General features: G+C 34.3%; 2 protein-coding genes across 2 annotated transcripts; one reads left to right on the top strand and one right to left on the bottom strand.

The window, feature by feature from the left end:
- The first annotated feature begins 15,248 nt into the window (after positions 1-15,248).
- LOC110731095 lies at positions 15,249-16,025 on the top strand. Its single transcript, XM_021910935.1, has 2 exons — positions 15,249-15,356; positions 15,445-16,025. The coding sequence occupies exons 1-2, from the start codon at positions 15,344-15,346 to the stop codon at positions 16,023-16,025; spliced, it is 594 nt and encodes a 197-aa protein (XP_021766627.1). The 5' UTR covers positions 15,249-15,343.
- A 21-nt stretch (positions 16,026-16,046) lies between these two features.
- On the bottom strand, positions 16,047-16,782 carry LOC110731096. Its single transcript, XM_021910936.1, has 2 exons — positions 16,385-16,782; positions 16,047-16,289 (listed from the first exon to the last, which is right to left on the bottom strand). Exons 1-2 carry the CDS (start codon positions 16,712-16,714, stop codon positions 16,149-16,151), a joined length of 471 nt encoding a protein of 156 aa, XP_021766628.1. The 5' UTR covers positions 16,715-16,782; the 3' UTR covers positions 16,047-16,148.
- Between the last annotated feature and the right edge of the window lie 1,600 nt (positions 16,783-18,382).

An 18,382-nucleotide genomic window follows, 5' to 3' on the forward strand; every position in this document is an offset into this window, starting at 1 on the left:
TCTATGTTCAATAGTGATTGAAAAAATATATTTTAATTAATACGAATGCTATAGTAAATGTAACTAATTTCATCTATTATTTATATTTCATCACATAATTTTTATTACTATGTTTAAAAGCTCATTTTCAATTTATATTATATCAGGGCAATGCGGAACTTGTATGTTTGGATGTTTTTTCTCAAAGCATTATTGCTTTGGCGGATAGTGATTTAATATAAATGCCCCTAACGCTTTCCTTCATACATATATATATATATATATATATATATATATATATATATATATATATAATCAAGATCATGTGAGAACCAAGTCCTATAATAGGAACTAGGAACTCATCTGAGCCATTGATTCATTTGATCTGACGGCTGAGATGTTGTCCGCCTTTTTGTTGAGTAATGGCATTTTGGTAAATTTGTTGAACAAGAAGAATGACTACCCTAAACTCCCTTTTTCCATAATCACTTTCTCTCTCATCAATTCATTTTCTCTCCTCCTACAAACTCTCTCTTCTCTTATGATTTCTCTAATCTCTTCACGCACTCTCAATTTTGCTGATTTTCATCTTTCATCTTCGTGCATCGTTCTAGCAAGTTTATGGGCAAGTAAGTTGGTTAAGTTGTCATTAGTATTGCTTTCTATAATTTAATTCGATTTTGAAACCATTTTTTGCGATTTTGATTTCGAAATTAGGGTTTTTCCAATTATTTGTTTGAGTATTTTTAGTATCGATAAAGTTTAAAAATTAGGGATTTTGCTATTTTTGTTTGATCAATGTGTGTTTCTCTTTGATTCATAATCAGATCAATATTTTGTGTTGTTTTGGTATCAATTTTATCTATGGTTATTATTTGTAATTATTAACTCTTTATTTTAGTATTTTTTGAATTCATACTATATAAATATAGATGATTTATTGAAATTTAAATAAGTTCTTGCCTTAAAGTATTTAATGGTAGTAGGCTCTATTGTTGTGGCTTAGTTCGATTGTGAATATAGATGATTTTGAGTTAAAATTGTAGAATGTATAAACTAATCTTATTAAAGAGTAGCGTTGGCCTTTATGTGTAAATACAGCTTGAGTTTCATTGAACAAAGTGTATGGTTCTAGTTCCATTAAACTCTTATTTATCTAACAATGATAACCAAATTAAATGCAGTAAGAATTTTTGGTGGTGTTGGCTCAAATAGTTTACTGAGCAAAGCTGGGGTTTTCAACCCTCACATTCTTGCACCACTTCTATATATTAAGCTTTGGATGAATGCAGAAGAAAGTAATAGAAAATTAATAGCTCAATAAGATCACATTTGTGCATTGTATGTAATATCAAATAAAGCTTACATCTGTGTGCAACCTAAGAGGTGTAACAATGTTATGTATAGCCAAATCACTAATCTATTAATTGTTAGAGTAGTCTTCATAATAGGTTTTGTGAATGATGGGAAATTAGTCCCACATTGGTAGAATAGAAGTTGGTTGTATAGGTTAATCTATATAGCTAAATGTTTGATGGAAGTCCCACATTGGTAGAATAGAAGAAATTAGCTTGTTCAATTCTATTTAACTTGTTGAAAAAAGTTCCACATTGGTTGAATAGAGGATATTAGCTTACTCTATTCTATTTAACTTGATGTTGGGAAGAAACTCCCACATTGGTTAAATAGAAAAGTTTAGCTTGAAACTAGTCTATAAGTTACTCTATTCTATTTAACTTGATGTTGGGAAGAAGCTCCCACATTGGTTAAATAGAAAAGTTTAGCTTGGAGCTAGTCTATAAGTTTAATATTTGGAGCATAACAAAATTTTAACGTGTGTCATGGTTTATGACCACGGGCCCGATCGGGCGGGCTTTGCCCGGTTGGGCGCGACATATACTTAGAAAAATAATATTTGCTCGCACGATAGGGCTAAGTTAGCCCGGTCGGGCGTGAGAGCAAACTTATTTTCTGAAGTATAGATGGCCCGATCGGGCACGAGCCTAGTTAAAATATTTGTCTTTATTTTCCCGATCGGGCGGGCTTGGCTCGATCGGGCGAGTGTAAGCAGTTACTTTCCTACGGTTAAATTGATTAGGATAATAGTGACTATTCATTAAAAGTCAGATTATCTTAATTAATTATTTTTTGGAAATAGTAACTCTTGGATTAAAAAGACTGTTCATTATATATTTAATGGCTCCAAAATTATAACTGACATTTTTTCTTTTTACTTTATCTTCTTCTTCCTTATCTATTCTATTGTTCTTAAAGTGTTCTTAGGGAGTTCAATGACATTGCTTTAATTGATCTCGAACTTAGGGAAAATCCTGGAAGCATATTAATCGGTAACCCATAGCAATCATAGGGGGGTTATAATTGCTTTAAGGACAGTGTAAACACGTCCCTAATCCTTCATCCCCATAATTATTTTCCAACAATCTTAAAGCAATTTTAAATTCTATCATGGACAATGTCATGAAGAATGTTGGTGACGCTACCAAACTTGATCGATTCAATGGTTCCAACTTTACTCTTTGGAAGGAGACCATGAAGTTCTTTCTCATCACAATGAAGTTGTTCTACATCCTTGACGTTGATCTTAAGCCCATTCCCAAACCGAAGGAAGATGAAACTGATGTTGTGAAGGCTGAACGCAAAAAGCGTGTTGAGGACGAAGCACTATGCAGAGGATACATTCTGAATCATCTTTCAGACCGTTTATATGATCTCTACATACCAATGAAGAATCCAAAGGAAATCTGGGACTCTTTGGAAACTAAGTACAATTCAGAAAAGCAAGGGGCAGATAAGTTTATTACTATGCAATTTTTTGAATTTACTATGAACGATTCTTCATCTATATTAGACCAAGTTCATGAATTTCTTATCTTAGCCTCTAAATTTAAGGATCTTGCTATAACCATTCCGAAAAACTACTTTGTGGGGGGAGTAATTGCAAAATTACTCGCTAGTTGGAATGATTATAGGAAGAAACTTTTGCATACTTCTGAGGATTTTACTTTGGAACAAATTCATAAACATTTACGGACTGAAGAGGAAACTCAAAACCATGATAAGAAATCTGATGGTGGTTCTAGTTCCAAAGTAAATTATGTAAGTAATGATCAGAAGGGGGGAGGCAAGAAAAGAAAAGCTAATAATCAAAATAAGCAGAAAAATTCCAACAAGAAGCCTAGAAAGTATTTTCCGATGTTGTTTGTTACAAATGTGGAGAAAAAGGGCACATTAAAAAATATTGCAAGAACCCTAAGAAGACTAAAAAGCAGAAGGAAGGTGGTGAGGCAAATATTGTAGAAAATAACACCAATGATATTGTTGACATGATTTCTGAATTAAACATTGATATGATTCAAGAAATGCATATGGCTTCGCTCACTACTAGTGATGATTGGTGGTATGATTCGGGTGCTACAACACATGTGTGCAACAATAAGGCTCTTTTCAAGACCTACACCGATTATTCCCCTGATCATGAAGTTCTTATGGGTGATCATCATTCTTCCAAGGTCCAAGGTTCTGGAACAGTTGATGTGCAATTTTCTTCTGGGATGAAAGTCATTCTCACCAATGTACTTCATGTGCCTCAAATTAGGAAGAATTTAATTTCTGGTTTTATGTTGTCTAAGAAGGGTTTGAAAGTTGTAATAAGAATCTGACAATGTAATTCTATCTAAGGCTGGAACCTTTTTTGGAAAGGCCTATGCTCGTGATGGAATGTTCAAATTATCTATCAATAAACTTGAAAATTCTGCTTACTTTGTTGTGCAAAATCTAGAATGTGTTTCTTTCAATTTATGGCATAATCGTTTAGCACATACTAATTATAAGACTATGAAAATTATGTCAAATAGTGGTATGATTTCTTATGGCAATGATAGTCATGATAAATGTGAAGTTTGTGTGCAATCGCGCGAAAATGAAGAGAAAACCTTTTCCTAAAGTTGATAGAAATACTGAAATATTAGAACTTGTTCATTCTGATATTTGTGAGTTCAATGGAAATTTGACTAGAGGTGGTAATAGGTATTTCATAACTTTCATTGATGATAGTTCTCGTTTTACCTATGTTATTTGCTAAAGACAAAAGATCAGGCATTTGATATGTTTAAAGTGCATAAAGAAATGGTAGAAACACAAAAGGATAAGAAAATTAGATGTTATGAAGTGATAGAGGTGGAGAATATTTTCCCACGGAATTTCTAATTTTTTGTGAATCTAATGGCATTATACATCATATTAGTGCCCCATATAGACCCCAACAAAATGGAGTGGCTGAAAGAAAGAATGGTGTCTTAGGTATATGGTAAATGCCATGCTTGTTAATGCAAATTTGCCGCTTAATTTGTGGGGGGGGGGGGGGGGAAGATTTACTAACCGCATGTCTTGTACACCATAGAATTCCTTCTAAGAAAAATAAAGTATCTCCATATGAGTTGTGGAAAGGAAAAAACCTAATATTAGTTATTTTAGAGTTTAAAGTTGTGTTGCATATTATAAGGTTCTTGAACCTAAGAAAACTAAATTAGGTCCTAGAGCTTTAAAGTGTGTTTTTTTGTGGGATATGCTAAAATTCAAAAGTCTATAGATTTTTGGATTTGGTTCCAATGTTATAGTAAAATCACGAGATGCTGAATTTTTTGAGAATAAATTTCGTGGGGATTCCATAAACATTGATGATTCGGCACTACCATAAGTTTCTCCTAATAATGTTTCTAGCTCAAGTAATGTTAGAAAATTGTCCGATTTCTCTATTGAACTTAGAAGATATGTAAGGGCAAGGAAGGAGAAATTTTTGGGTCCAGATTTTATTGATTCACAAGCTATTCTTTTTTGTAGAAGGTGATAGATGTGAGGTTACTAATAAGATACCCATTCTACTATATGTTGATGTTAATGTAGAGGATGATCCAAAAACATTTAAAAGAAGCAATGGCTTCTAGAAACGCAACTTTTGGAAGGAGGCAATAAATGATGAGATGGATTCCTTGATTTCAAATAATACTTGGTATCTCACGGATTTTCCACCTGGTTCCAAAGTTGTTGGATGTAAATGGGTGTTTAGAATTAAAAAGGACACAAATGGGAGGATAATATCTTATAAGGCTAGGTTGGTAGTACAAGGTTTTACTCAGAAGGAAGGAGTGAGTTATTTTGATACTTATGCACCCGTTGCTAGAATTACATCCATTAGAGTTCTTACGGCTTTAGCTTCTATTTATGGCTTGCTTGTTCATCAAATGGATGTAAAAACAGCTTTTCTAAATGGTGATTTAGATGAGGAAGTGTACATGAGGCAGCCTGAGGGTTTTTTTTCTTCCTGGCAATGAAAGTAAAGTTTGCAAGTTGGTTAAGTCTTTGTATGGATTAAAACAGGCTCCAAAACAGTGGCATGAAAAATTTGATTATACGATTTTGTCACATGGTTTTACTCATAATTCTGCTGATAGATGCATTTATTCTAAGTTTACAAAAGATTATGGAGTCATTGTATGTTTTATATATTGATGATATGTTAATCTTTAGGACGAATATAAAAAGGCATCAATGAGACTAAGGAGTTTTTATCTTCTTGTTTCCAAATGAAAGATTTGGGTGAAGTGGATACAATATTAGGAATCAAAGCTATAAAACGCAGTGGGGTTATGATTTGAGTTAGTCTCATTATGTTGATAAAAGGCTTGATAAATTTAAGCATTTGAATATCAAAGAAGCCAATTCCCCTTATGATTCGTCATGTAAACTTGAAAAGAATAATGGTAGAGAGATTGCTCTACTTGAGTATGCAAGTGCAATAGGTAGTTTAATGTATGCATCACATTGTACTAGGCCCGATATTACATTTGCAGTTTGCAAACTTTCTAGATTTACTAGCAATCCTAGTGTTGAACATTGGAAAGTTACTGGTAGAGTTTTTGGTTTCTTAAAGAGAACTAAAAATCTGGGTTTGCATTATAATAGATTTCCATCTGTTCTTGAGGGTTTTTTCAGATGCTAGTTGGATTACTAGTATTGGTGATAATAAATCCACTAGTGGGTGGGTTTTTATGCTTGGTGGAGGTGCTGTTTCTTAAGCTTCAAAGAAACAGACTTGTATTACTCATTCCACCATGGAAGCTGAATTTTTAGCCTTAGCAGCAGCAGGGAAAGAAACAGTATGGTTGAGGAACATGTTATTAGACATAGAGTTGTGGCCACACCCGATGTCAGCCGTTTCTTTGACCTGTGATAGTGAAGCTACAATGTCTAGAGCGTATAACAAGATTTATAATGGAAATGTAGACATATTAGTTTAAGACTTGCATATGTATGTCATTTAATATCAGATGGGATAATAACTGTTGTGTATGTAAGGTCTTGTAATAATTTGGCGGATCCTTTTACAAAAGGATTACCAAGGACATGATGCAAACAATGTCTAAGGAAATTGGTTTGAAACTAGTTATTTAATCAAGAACAACGGAAACCCAACCTTTCCTATAGTACTACCCCTATATTAAAGGTTAAACGTGGTAAAAACAAGTTGTTTGTTGATGATATATTGATTATTGTTGAGTATAATTAATATATATGTGTGAGGGTGAGTTTTAGACTCTTAATGAAGTTTCAAAGGTTATTTTTGTAGTTCACCTATATGAACATATAGGAATGGTGCCGTTCCTAGCAAAAGTGTGTTTTTACTTTTGGAGATGTTCATGAATACCAGGATGAGCACATGGTCATAATAGTGCTACCAATTCAAAGAACATTTGGTTTAACAAAGTTGTGTGTGTAGAATTTCCGGTAATGATATTTAAGATTATGGTTCAAAGCTACATGCTACCATTAATTAATTTTGTTGTTACTTTGAAAGTTTACACTAGGTGGAGTTCAAATCGATAAGATACCTTCATTGATGCATAATTTTGTTGGTTAAGAACATATCCAATTTTGAAGACTAAAATTGTTAGAGTAGTCTTCATAATAGGTTTTGTGAATGATGGGAATTTAGTCCCACATTGGTAGAATAGAAGTTGGTTGTATAGGTTAATCTATATAGCTAAATGTTTGATGGAAGTCCCACATTGGTAGAATAGAAGAAATTAGCTTGTTCAATTCTATTTAACTTGTTGTTGAAAAAAGTTCCACATTAGTTGAATAGAGGATATTAGCTTACTCTATTCTATTTAACTTGATGTTGGGAAGAAACTCCAACATTGGTTAAATAGAAAAGTTTAGCTTGAAACTAGTCTATAAGTTACACTATTTTATTTAACTTGATGTTGGGAAGAAGCTCCCACATTGGTTAAATAAAAAAGTTTAGCTTGGAACTAGTCTATAAGTTTAATATTTGGAGCATAACAAAATTTTAACGTGTGCCATGGTTTATGACCACGAGCTAGATCGGGCGGGCTTTGCTCGGTTGGGTGCGAACATATACTTAGAAATACTTGCTTGCCCGATAGGGCTAAGTTAGCCCGGTCGGGCGCGAGGGCAAACTTATTTTCTGAAGTATAGATGGCCCGATCGGGCGCGAGCCTAGTTAAAAGATTTGTCCGTTTTATTTGCCCGACCAGGCGGCGCCCGATCGGACGAGTGTAAGCAGTTACTTTCCTACGGTTAAATTGATTAGGATAATAGTGACTATTCATTAAAAGTCAGATTATCTTAATTAATTATTTTTTGGAAATAGTGACTCTTGGATTAAAAAGGCTGTTCATTATATATTTTAATGGCTCCAAAATTATAACTGACATTTTTTCTTTTTACTTTATCTTCTTCTTCCTTATCTATTCTATTGTTCTCAAAGTGTTCTTAGGGAGTTCAATTACATTGCTTTAATTGATCTCGAACTTAGGGAAAATCCTGAAAGCATATTAACCGATAACCCATAGCAATCATAGTGAGGGTTAAAATTGCTTTAAGGATAGTGTAAACACATCCCTAATCCTTCATCCCCATAATTATTTTCTAACATTAATGATATTATAATCATCAGTATTTCTAAACGGATTACAAGCCCCCAATGAATCATCATATTATAGGTGGCTATGAAGTGTAATATATGCAACTAAATATATATATATCTTGCATGTTGAACTTGCAGTTACCTTTATTGTAAATGCAAACTGATTTACAAGCTTGGGAATAGATTTAAGCTTCATCCTCTGTTATAGTAACATGTATGGTGATCATGAAGGCCATTTTGCCTAATATCTAACGTCTATAAAAAAATTTAATTTACTTTTGAGAATTTTTTCTTTACTTTTGAGTAATTTTTATTTAATTTGATACACTTTGTTAAATCAAAGCGAGTTTTCCCTCTTAGCACTATCTAGTGAAAATCAAGCGAATTTATGATGTTGAGTTGTTGCTACTAATTCTTTGCATATTGAATTTTTGGGTTATTTGTCATTTGTCTGGAGTACAAAAAATATCTCATAATTGATTTTATGGAAACCAAACAGACTTTTCAATATGGAGCAAGTGACGTCTAAGTTCCGACCCAGAAACGCAACATACCTTGGTCTAGTGTTTGATGCCTCTTACAGTGATAGCAGAGACACGCACACACATGACAAACAACCCAAAATTCAATATGTATTGCTTGCAGTACTATTTTTAATCTTGAAACTGATTATTTCAGATAAATTTATTCTTCTTGGCCAACACCGTATAGAAGGAGAAAGTATGTAAACAAGCCAACTTTTTAGAGTAAAATTTGATAGCAAGTTCAAGAAGTTATCTAATATTTTATTTACTTTTGAGATTTTTTTATTAACTTTTGAGTTATTTTCGTTTACTTTTTAAACCTATACAAGCCTACTAGCTTAATAGGTTGAGCATTGTGCAAATGCACAAAAGATGTGGGTTCGAATCCCACGTAGGTTCTTTACTTTCCTCGTACGTCAAACTCAATATATTTGTTTCTTATAATTTGATTCAACTCTTAAGAATATGTAAGTCAATGACTCGGAGTTTTTGTGCTATAACGAAGTTTCCTTAGTCATTTTATCATTTCAAGATATTTAGTTATTCGTATACTTTAGACCTAATTTGATTTACTTCAATGATATTTTGATTTACTTTTTAGCATTATTTATTTACTTTATAGTAATTATGATTTACTTTTGACACATTTTTCTCTACTTTTGATCTTTTTTGGAGTTTTTTTATTTATTTTTTTTATTTATACTAGAGATATATTAATTTACTTTTCTAGTTTTCTTACTTACTTTTGAAAGATTTTGATTTACTTTTGAGGTATTTTGAATAAACTTTAGAATGTCTTATAATTAACTTTTAACATAACCTATGTAAGAATTGAACCTACACCTCTATGCATCCGCATAGCGCTCTACCACTTGAGCTAATAGGTTTACTTTATAGTCTATTTTTGTTCACTTTAAACTCTTTTATATTTACTTTAGAGATAAATTAGGATTATGATCATTCTATGAAATTTGACAATTGCTAGTCTATAATACCCCAATAATTCTCTCTTTAAAAACCTATAAATACCTTTAATCATTTGCAAGAGAATTACTGACGTGCTACCGCCACGTGTTCAAACGTTAAGGCTAGTTCAGAATTTAGCAGCGGAAATACTAACTCAGTTATCAATAAGTTTCAAAACCAAAAATCAAAACCAAATTTAGTCTTACAAATTGGAACCATTAAGACCCTTATTCAAAACCCAATAAAAGTAGTAAATAAATCAAATCAGAGTTAAAATAAGTCCAACTTAAGAGTTGTAATAAACTGTGAAAATATCCAACACTCCACTCAAAATCCCACCACCTTGATGCAAGTTCTGATTATTTGTTAACGTGTGATCAATCTGCTCCCCAATATTACAAGTGTAAAAATTGGATCATTACAGGGTAAGTGAAGGGCGAAGGCCATGACCAAGAAAAGACACACAAAAGCACGCAATCAGCAACGCTGAGTACATACAAGCTACGAAATATAACAAAGAATTCCTAGCATACTACTAATAAGCAATCAACACACACAATTTAATTACTTACTCAGGCACATGTCTCAACTGTTAACATTACTAAGACTTCACTAATTAATGATAAATAATTCATTTCATTCATTGATTGGATTAAGAAAAAAGACCAGGTTGTCCCCCTATGCTCCATTTCGGAACATTAATAAAAGAAAACCCTATGCCTCCTTTCGAAAACATTAACAAACATCCAATGGCAGACGGGCGCGACTCCGTAGCCATAGCTAGTATGAGATCTCATCTAACTCCTTATAGTTAGAAAAACATTTTTAAACAAGAGACTCGTAGATCAGACGGCCTCTAGAAAGTACACGGCTAATACCGTGTGCACCCCAACCCCTGTTTGTCATTACTCTAGATGTGCACAAATCTAGAGTTTTATTGCTCATCCATCTTACACTTTACGTGATTTACTAGTTTAAACTTGGTGATGACTCAAATCCAAAACGATACCATCAATCAAACAACAATCATTTAAGCAATTCAAGTTTCCGATTCAATTCTTGTTTTATTAGTGACAAACGATATTTAGTGTTGAATCCTAACTACCTCGGTGTATAAACACCTTAAGTGCATAAGGCACCTCAATCCTCAACCTTGTCTTATAAGAGTTTAATTCTCCTTTACTCATTCCATTTCAATAAACATGAACGAGTATTAAAATAATTCATTCCACATATTCACATACCTTTGCCTCTAAGCTCATCTTGCATGTTAATGCATAAATAATACTTACAAGATAAATTAATACGCATTCCTCATACATGAAACAAAACCAATCACCACATTAATCACCAATCAAACTTACTACCATACAATTCCAACCAATCTACAAGTTTCCTAACATGATTCTAAGTCTTCCAAGTCCTTAAACATGCTTCTAGAGTCAAGGTTTTCGTATCCTTGTACGTACCTTGAGTAAACGAGTTGGTTGGCCACTCTAGGAACTAGAAATCGTCTTCTGCAAAGTCCTCTCCTAAACCAAACAATAATAATTCAATCAATACCCAAGCAATATAATTTACAGCAATACTAACTTAGTTTAAAACCCCTTAAACCTTTGAAATAATGCTTTTAAATTGTTCCCAATAGCCAATGTTAATAATTAAATAGTTCAACTATAAGTCTACATGTTAAAATCACGAAATATAGCTTATAACATAAAATTCCAGCAACTTTAAAGTAAGGATTATAATTTGGAAATTTAGTTTAAAATTATAAAACAACCTTATAGACATCTATACTTGAAATAATCTTTATATAGTAGGTTAGTATGTTAAAAACCTAAAAATCCATCATAAAACCATGATTTAAAACCTTTAAAACTAAGATTAAAAATCTGAAAATTTAATTTAATAGTAGAATGTATGAATACAACAATCTAAACTTAAAATATATAATTAGAGTTCAACTAGTTTCATAAAAACTCAGTCAAACCTTCAAAATTCAATTAAACAACACTTTAAAACCTTCCTTTTTGCTAGAATTAAAAGCTTATATATTATTCTTAAAATTTCCTACATAAAAACATTAAAATACATACTTATTCATAAAATTACAGCAAGTTTAAAGCTTTATAAAAATCTGAAAATTTATTTTAAACATTAAACCTTCGTTAAAAATCAAAAACTGCCTGAAAACCATATTTAGAGGTCGAATTTGGCCACGAGAGGGTGGTGTTCACTACCAAAGGTTGTGAGTTTTGATTAAAACGTCGTTTACACATGAAAAACACTATTTATTTTTTGTAAAAATCGGACGATTTAGAATCTAAACGTGATTAAAAATAAATTAAGAACGGAGATCATAAGTTGATTACGGAAAACTGTTTTTTTTTTATGCTTAATTAATCATTAGAAATTCAATAGGAACAAAAGCCCCAAATTAATTGATCATTAGAACCCTAAAATCCCAATTAACTAAATTAAAACCCTAGGTTTAAAATTACAAAATCTGAAAATTAAAACAACAATTATAATCTGAAATTTATTAGTCTAAAACATCAAAAACATGATTTTGATACTAAATAAACTAATTTCAATCAATAAAAAACCAAAACCCAAAAATCAATTGCATAAGCTTTATGAAAATAATAAGAAATAAATGAGGAAGAAAATAAGACTAACTTTTTTGTGTGGGAGAAAATTTGGGGATTCATGGGGTATTTATAGGAGAGAATTATAGGGCAGAATTGGGCCTCATGAAAATAATGGGCCAATTACATAAACAAATGGGTTAGACTTTGTTTTTATAATAATGGATTGTAGGATATAGGTTCATAAAATAATTTAGCCTAAAATAATTTTTGACCCAAATTAATAATTTGAAAATTAAATTCTGGAAAAATACAAATAAATATTATAATTAAAATAAAATAAAATTTATAAAATATTTAAAAATACGGGGGATTACAAAGTCGTCAAGACAAAAGGTTTAATGAAAACCTATGATTAAAATTCACAACAGATGCATCATCACACTTGAACTCCATACATTGACAGCCCATGCATTCTTCTAGCAAATACCATTCTCATTCTTGCAACCAAGGATTCTGCCATGACAACAACCAACTCTGCATTCAATTATTGCCCCATAGCCATAATCTTCCCTCGTTCATCACTAATTACAACACCCAAGCCAGCCCCCCACCTTTGAACTCTGCTAGATACACGTGGCACCCAAGAGCTCCCAGCAACTGCCTATTCAAACTCCTCCCTAGCTGTCCCAGATACCTATCATTGTAGTTTTATAAAATGCCCAACAAGTCAAACAGACCTCATGACTACAATATCCCAATTCTAACATTACTCATTAAACACAACAGAGTTCCTATTAGACCACAAATATCAAAAAGTCCTCATTAGTTTACTTTAAGAGATGATTAGTATACTTTAAGAGAGATTTAGTTTACTCTTATGAAATTTATACATAATTAAATAAATTATCTAAATGAAATGGACCTCAGATGGAACATCAATTGTGTTTGAGACTTTTAATCACCATTAACAGACAACATATATATGTGACCTCTCACAGGATTTTCATCAAACAGTTGACATGCAAAGTTACAAAATAAGAACTTCTTTTATACTAATAAAATTATTTAACAAAAAAATCACTGAAACACAAAAAGGAAAAAAAAAAACCAACAACAAAATTATAGAAAAATTACTTGATTTCGCATATAATTTCAACTTCAAACACCTTTAATTACGCACAACCTCAATCTCTCGCAACCTCATTTTGAACAACTTCAAATTTCAGCAAAATTCAACCTGAAAACACTAAAATAAGTTAGTAATTGCATAAAAAATAGTTTAAGACATCTTTGCAGTTTTACACAACTTCGAGCTACAAAGTTCACTAAAACAAACAAATATAATCACTAAATAAATCTGGAAAAAACCGTTGATTTTAGACTTAAATTTTGCTAAATATTAATTATAAACATAAGAAATTGTAATCAATACCTTAATTAGACATCAACTTTTGCAGATTCTTGTGAAGAAATTTTCAGCATCGTATCGAGAAACTTCGAATTCGCATAAATTTTTCGAATTCGTACAAGTTAGACCTAATTTAATTTGAGTCGAAAATTGACACAATATTGGATTCAAAATGCAGATTTCAAGACGTAAATGATCTTTAGCAACATGAATTTCAAAATTTCATGTTCAAGTAAGAAGAATTTGATCTTCATCGAGCGTAAAGAGGTGGTTGAACGTTTTTGATGGAGGAGAGAGAAAACGACCTCTTAGTTTTTTCAATTTGTGAAACAATTAATATGCCAGATTAAATCCTAGCCGTCCATTTCTATATAATCGAGCGGTCGGTATTAGTTCCTAGTTCCTATTATAGGATTGGTTCTCATTATATATATATATATATATATAAAATGACCTGGGGCATCGCACTAGTTGAATATAAATAGCTAGAGATTTGTTAAACATCGCCCGCGTTTTTCTACATAAAGCCCACATTTTTTAAAAATGTTGACATTATTGCCCTTGTTTTAATTTTTACCGAAAATAAAATTTTTCACTCATAAAAAATGTGGAGCAGGACTGGATCGCCGAGTGAAACCGAAGAGCCCTCAACGTCGGGTAGATGCACCGGAGAGACGCCGTTGACGCCGGAAAAGGAGGTACGAAGCCATCTAAAACCACGAATTGGCGGCTGGCGTCCTGCCGGGACGCCGTGACCGTAGTGGTGGCGCCTAGCCAGGACGCCGCCACCGTAACTCTGGCGCCTGGCCAGGACGCCGCCACCGTGGCCGTGGCGTCTGGCCAAGACGCCGCCGCCACGGTGGCGGCGTCCTGGCCAGGCGCCACCGCCACGGTGGCGGCGTCCTGGCTAGACGCCACCGCCACGGTGGCGGCGTCCTGGCTAGGCGCCACCACTATTTTTTTTTTTTTTTTTTTAATTTAATTTAAAATTTGTTTATTTTTTTTTTTTTGTGTTACAATTTTTTTCTTTTTTTTTTGTTTTTTTTTTGTTTTGTTTTTAATTGGTTTTTGTTTTTAATTTATTTATTTTTTATTTTTTTTTTACAATTTTTTTCGTTTTATGTTTTTTTTTTGTTTTTTTTTTTTGGTTTATTTTTATTTATTTAATCTAAAGTTTTGTTTATGTTTTTTATTTTTGTGTTTTGTTTTTTTTTTTTTTTTTTGAATACTTTTTGTTTATTTCTTTGTTTGTTGTTTATAATTTATTATTGTTTTTGCTTTTGTGCTAATGTTGTGTCAAATGTATTAATTTAATCTACTCTTATGTGATTATATTTATATGTTATTGTTGCAGGATTATGGTGGAGACGGAAATGATTATAGTGGGATTTTTGTACACGATGGTCTGTTCGAAGATGCTCAACAAGCGGTTGATTGGGCGAAACAGGTTGCAATTAGATCAGGTTTTTGTTTAGTAGTAGCAACTCATAAATCTCAACGGGATGGTAGAATGGATCGCATTTTGAGATGCGACCGTTATCGCAAAAGGGAGGAACGAGATTTCAGTCAAGCGATTCGGTTTGATACAAAGCGGAAAGGTTGTGGGTGTCAGTTCAGAGTAAAGGTTCGACAACAGCAAAGGGGTGACGGTTGGGAAGTGAAGAGTTACGGTAAATGGGGGTATCACAACCATGAGATGATCGCATATGAAGTGGGTCATCGACAGTTAAGTGGCCTAAGTCCTGCTGCGAAACTAATTGTAAAAGAAATGAGTGATGCTCAAGTGAAGCCTGCTTGATCGTGGGAAAGGAGTGCGTTTGAGTACATTCGTGGTCGTGGTCGTGGTCGTGGCCGTGGTCGTACATCGTCATCAAGTGGTAGTCAAACATCTTCGTCGGTGAATATGCCCGGCACCGGTACGGTACTTTAGTTTAATTTACTTTTTAGAGTGTTTGTTTAGTTTTCTGCTAACTTGTTAATTGTGTTTTTTGATGTGTGCAACAGGCAGAATGGACATTGAACATTTTCCATATAAAGACAGGATCCCTAACATCATGATGCCGTTCCTGGACGGGTGGAATGATGTGGTTGCAGATGGTAACTGTGGATTTCGGGTTGTGGCTGATGTGTTTCAGATGGGTGAAGACAACTACGGTTTAGTGCGTCAGTTGATGTACAGTGAAATCGCCTCAAACCGAGCTGTTTATCGCCACGTGTACGGACAGGACTTGGATAGGTCTCTGCAGCGTATCCGGTGGGGAGGAGGACGTTGCGGTCAAAATCATTGGTTCGACGCGCCCCTTGATCTCTTCGCCGTTGCAAACATCTACAAGTGTGCAGTGATGCATTTCGGCCTTGGTTTGCATGGTCGAGCTTACTATCCGTGTACCACGGTTCTGCCTTGGTGTTCGCGTGAGACCGTCACCAGACCGGTAACAGAGGTTGCTATTGGATTTCTGGGGCCGTCATACAGACATTTCATCCGACTGGACCTGTCACCCGATTTTCCGGTCCCACCGATTATACCATTTAAATGTGAACCTGTATTTAGTTTTCGTATGCCCACTAATTACAACTTAAAATAAAAGTTATAAAAACTAAAAATATAATGTCAAATTCTAAGAACTTAAAATAATAATTATAAGAACAGATAATGTTAACTTTTACAAACAACTAGGAAAATGTTTTATAAATGCACTGCCGACATATCAATAATCTCTCTGTGACGCCCACTGCCACTGCTCAAGGGCCCGTTCCAGTTCATCAATAACAGCTCTGCCTGTTGCAGTCGTCATGTTGTCCCTCTCCTCAAAAAGTCTGTGTCCCAACTGCGTCATCTTTCCCATCCACTACACATAACAAAACACATAAAATTCAATAACGACGTATTATGAGACGTATTATATGAAAAAAAACACAACTACAAATGTTTTATGAGACGTACCGCATCCACGGCAGTGGGCGGTGGCACATCATCATCATCGGCGTCGTCGCCGTGGTGGACGTCTCTGATCAACCTCGGGTGCGAGTGCCGGTTGTACCACTCCATGTAGTGCTGGTCACACATGGCAGCCACCCCAGTTGGCGGCCGCTGCAACTGCTCAATCCATATGCGGGCAACCATCGGAAACTGCTCCCACGTGCCAATCATGCTTGCCGGCCATTGGACGACGTACTCCTTCAACGACGCAGATCGGACGGCCTTACTGGGCCATGCTGGTGGAGGAGGAACAACTTGGACATATCCAAGCTGGCGAAGACAGCGCTGCGGCATGTACGCCTCTACGATCTCACGATACTGAATCAGTCCCGTGTAGAGGGTCCTGGGTACCCTATTACTAGGGTTCTGGCCGAAAGGCATCCAGTTCACCTGCACATTTTTTTAAAATTAGTAAGATTCATACAATAAACACATCAAACTATAAAAGTAGAAATAATTTAAACACTTTACCTCTAATGGGGACATCCTGTCAAGCAATAATGCACAGGCACGTGGCTGGCCATCCCCAATAGGAACCGGGTCGCGGTGTGGTCGAAACGCCGGGAAATACTCGTATATCCACGTCTGTAACAACGTCATACATCCAGTGATACCTGCCGCATCAGCCCGGCTCGAGAATCCTAACTGGCGATACATGTACGCTAATGTAGCCGACCCCCAAGAAAACTGGCCTACTCTGTCGGGCTCACACGCGTCAACTATGTCGCGTGGCCTGAGCTTGTTTCCGCTCTTATCCGGAAACAAGGTACACCCGAGAAGAAGAAAAACATATGCAGCCAGCTGTGTGTCCTGCGTCCTACGTGAAGTGGGGTGCAAACATCGCTGCAAAACTGCTGCGATCTTAACACCGCCGTGATCCCACACACCAAGTGCCGCTGTGTACAGCGCAGCCCTATCCACCGCCAACAGCTCCGCCAATAAATCTGCCTGATCCGCATCTGTGACAACAGATGCTCGGTTTCCCTCTACGGGAATCCCAAGGATGGCCTCGACGTCATGCAACATGATCGTCATCTCACCGAACGGAAGGTGGAAAGAGTTCGTGTCCGGCTGCCATCGCTCAACGAAAGCCGTGATCAGCGTCGAGTCAATCCTCTCATGCATGGTGGCAGGAAGGTGGCTCACTCTAGTGGCCCTCAATCGGCCGACCATCTCGCTCTCCTCCGGCCAAGCCTCAGCCCAACTACACAAGAAGTTACAAGTCCTCTCCCGGGTTTGGCATTTCAAAATGCCGCTATACCACGGGATCTAACGTGTCTGGGCCCCGAGCTCTCCATTGAGTTCATCGTATTTCTCATAATGTCCATACTCTTCCCAGCCCCAGAACGAAAATACGATGCCTAACACAAAATAACAAAACATGTAATATGCAATATAAACATGTAATATAAACATAAAAAAAGTAATTAAAATAAATAAATAAAACAATATACATATGATGGAAAATAAATTAAAAACATTACAAAATATTAACAACCTAAAAATAAAAAAATTAATAACCTAATAAATAAATAAATAAAAAATTGGAAAAAACAAAGCAAAAAAAAAAAATTACCCAAAAAAAACAAATTGGAAAAAACAAAGTGAAAAATATAAAATTATAAAAACTTAAAAAAAGAAGAACATCAAAATTTTAAAAAAAATTTATAACAAAAAAAAGGGAACATAAAATTTTTTTTAAGTAAAAAAACTAATTCAAAAAAAAAAAAAACAAGAACAATAAACAAGAACATAAAATTAAAAATTAAAAAAAAAAAAGAGGAACATAAAATTTTTTTAAAAAAAACAAACAAAATTTAAAACAAAATAAAAAAAAAATCAGAAACATAAAATTTAAAATTAAAAAAAAGAAAAACAAATTTAAAAAAAAATCAAAAAAAAAATAATTATTTTCGAAAATTAAATTTCAAATTTAAAACCAAAAAAAAAATTAAAAAAAAA

The sequence above is a fragment of the Chenopodium quinoa genome, unplaced genomic scaffold, assembly GCF_001683475.1.
Source record: "Chenopodium quinoa cultivar QQ74 unplaced genomic scaffold, ASM168347v1, whole genome shotgun sequence".
Taxonomy (NCBI): Eukaryota; Viridiplantae; Streptophyta; class Magnoliopsida; order Caryophyllales; family Amaranthaceae; genus Chenopodium; species Chenopodium quinoa.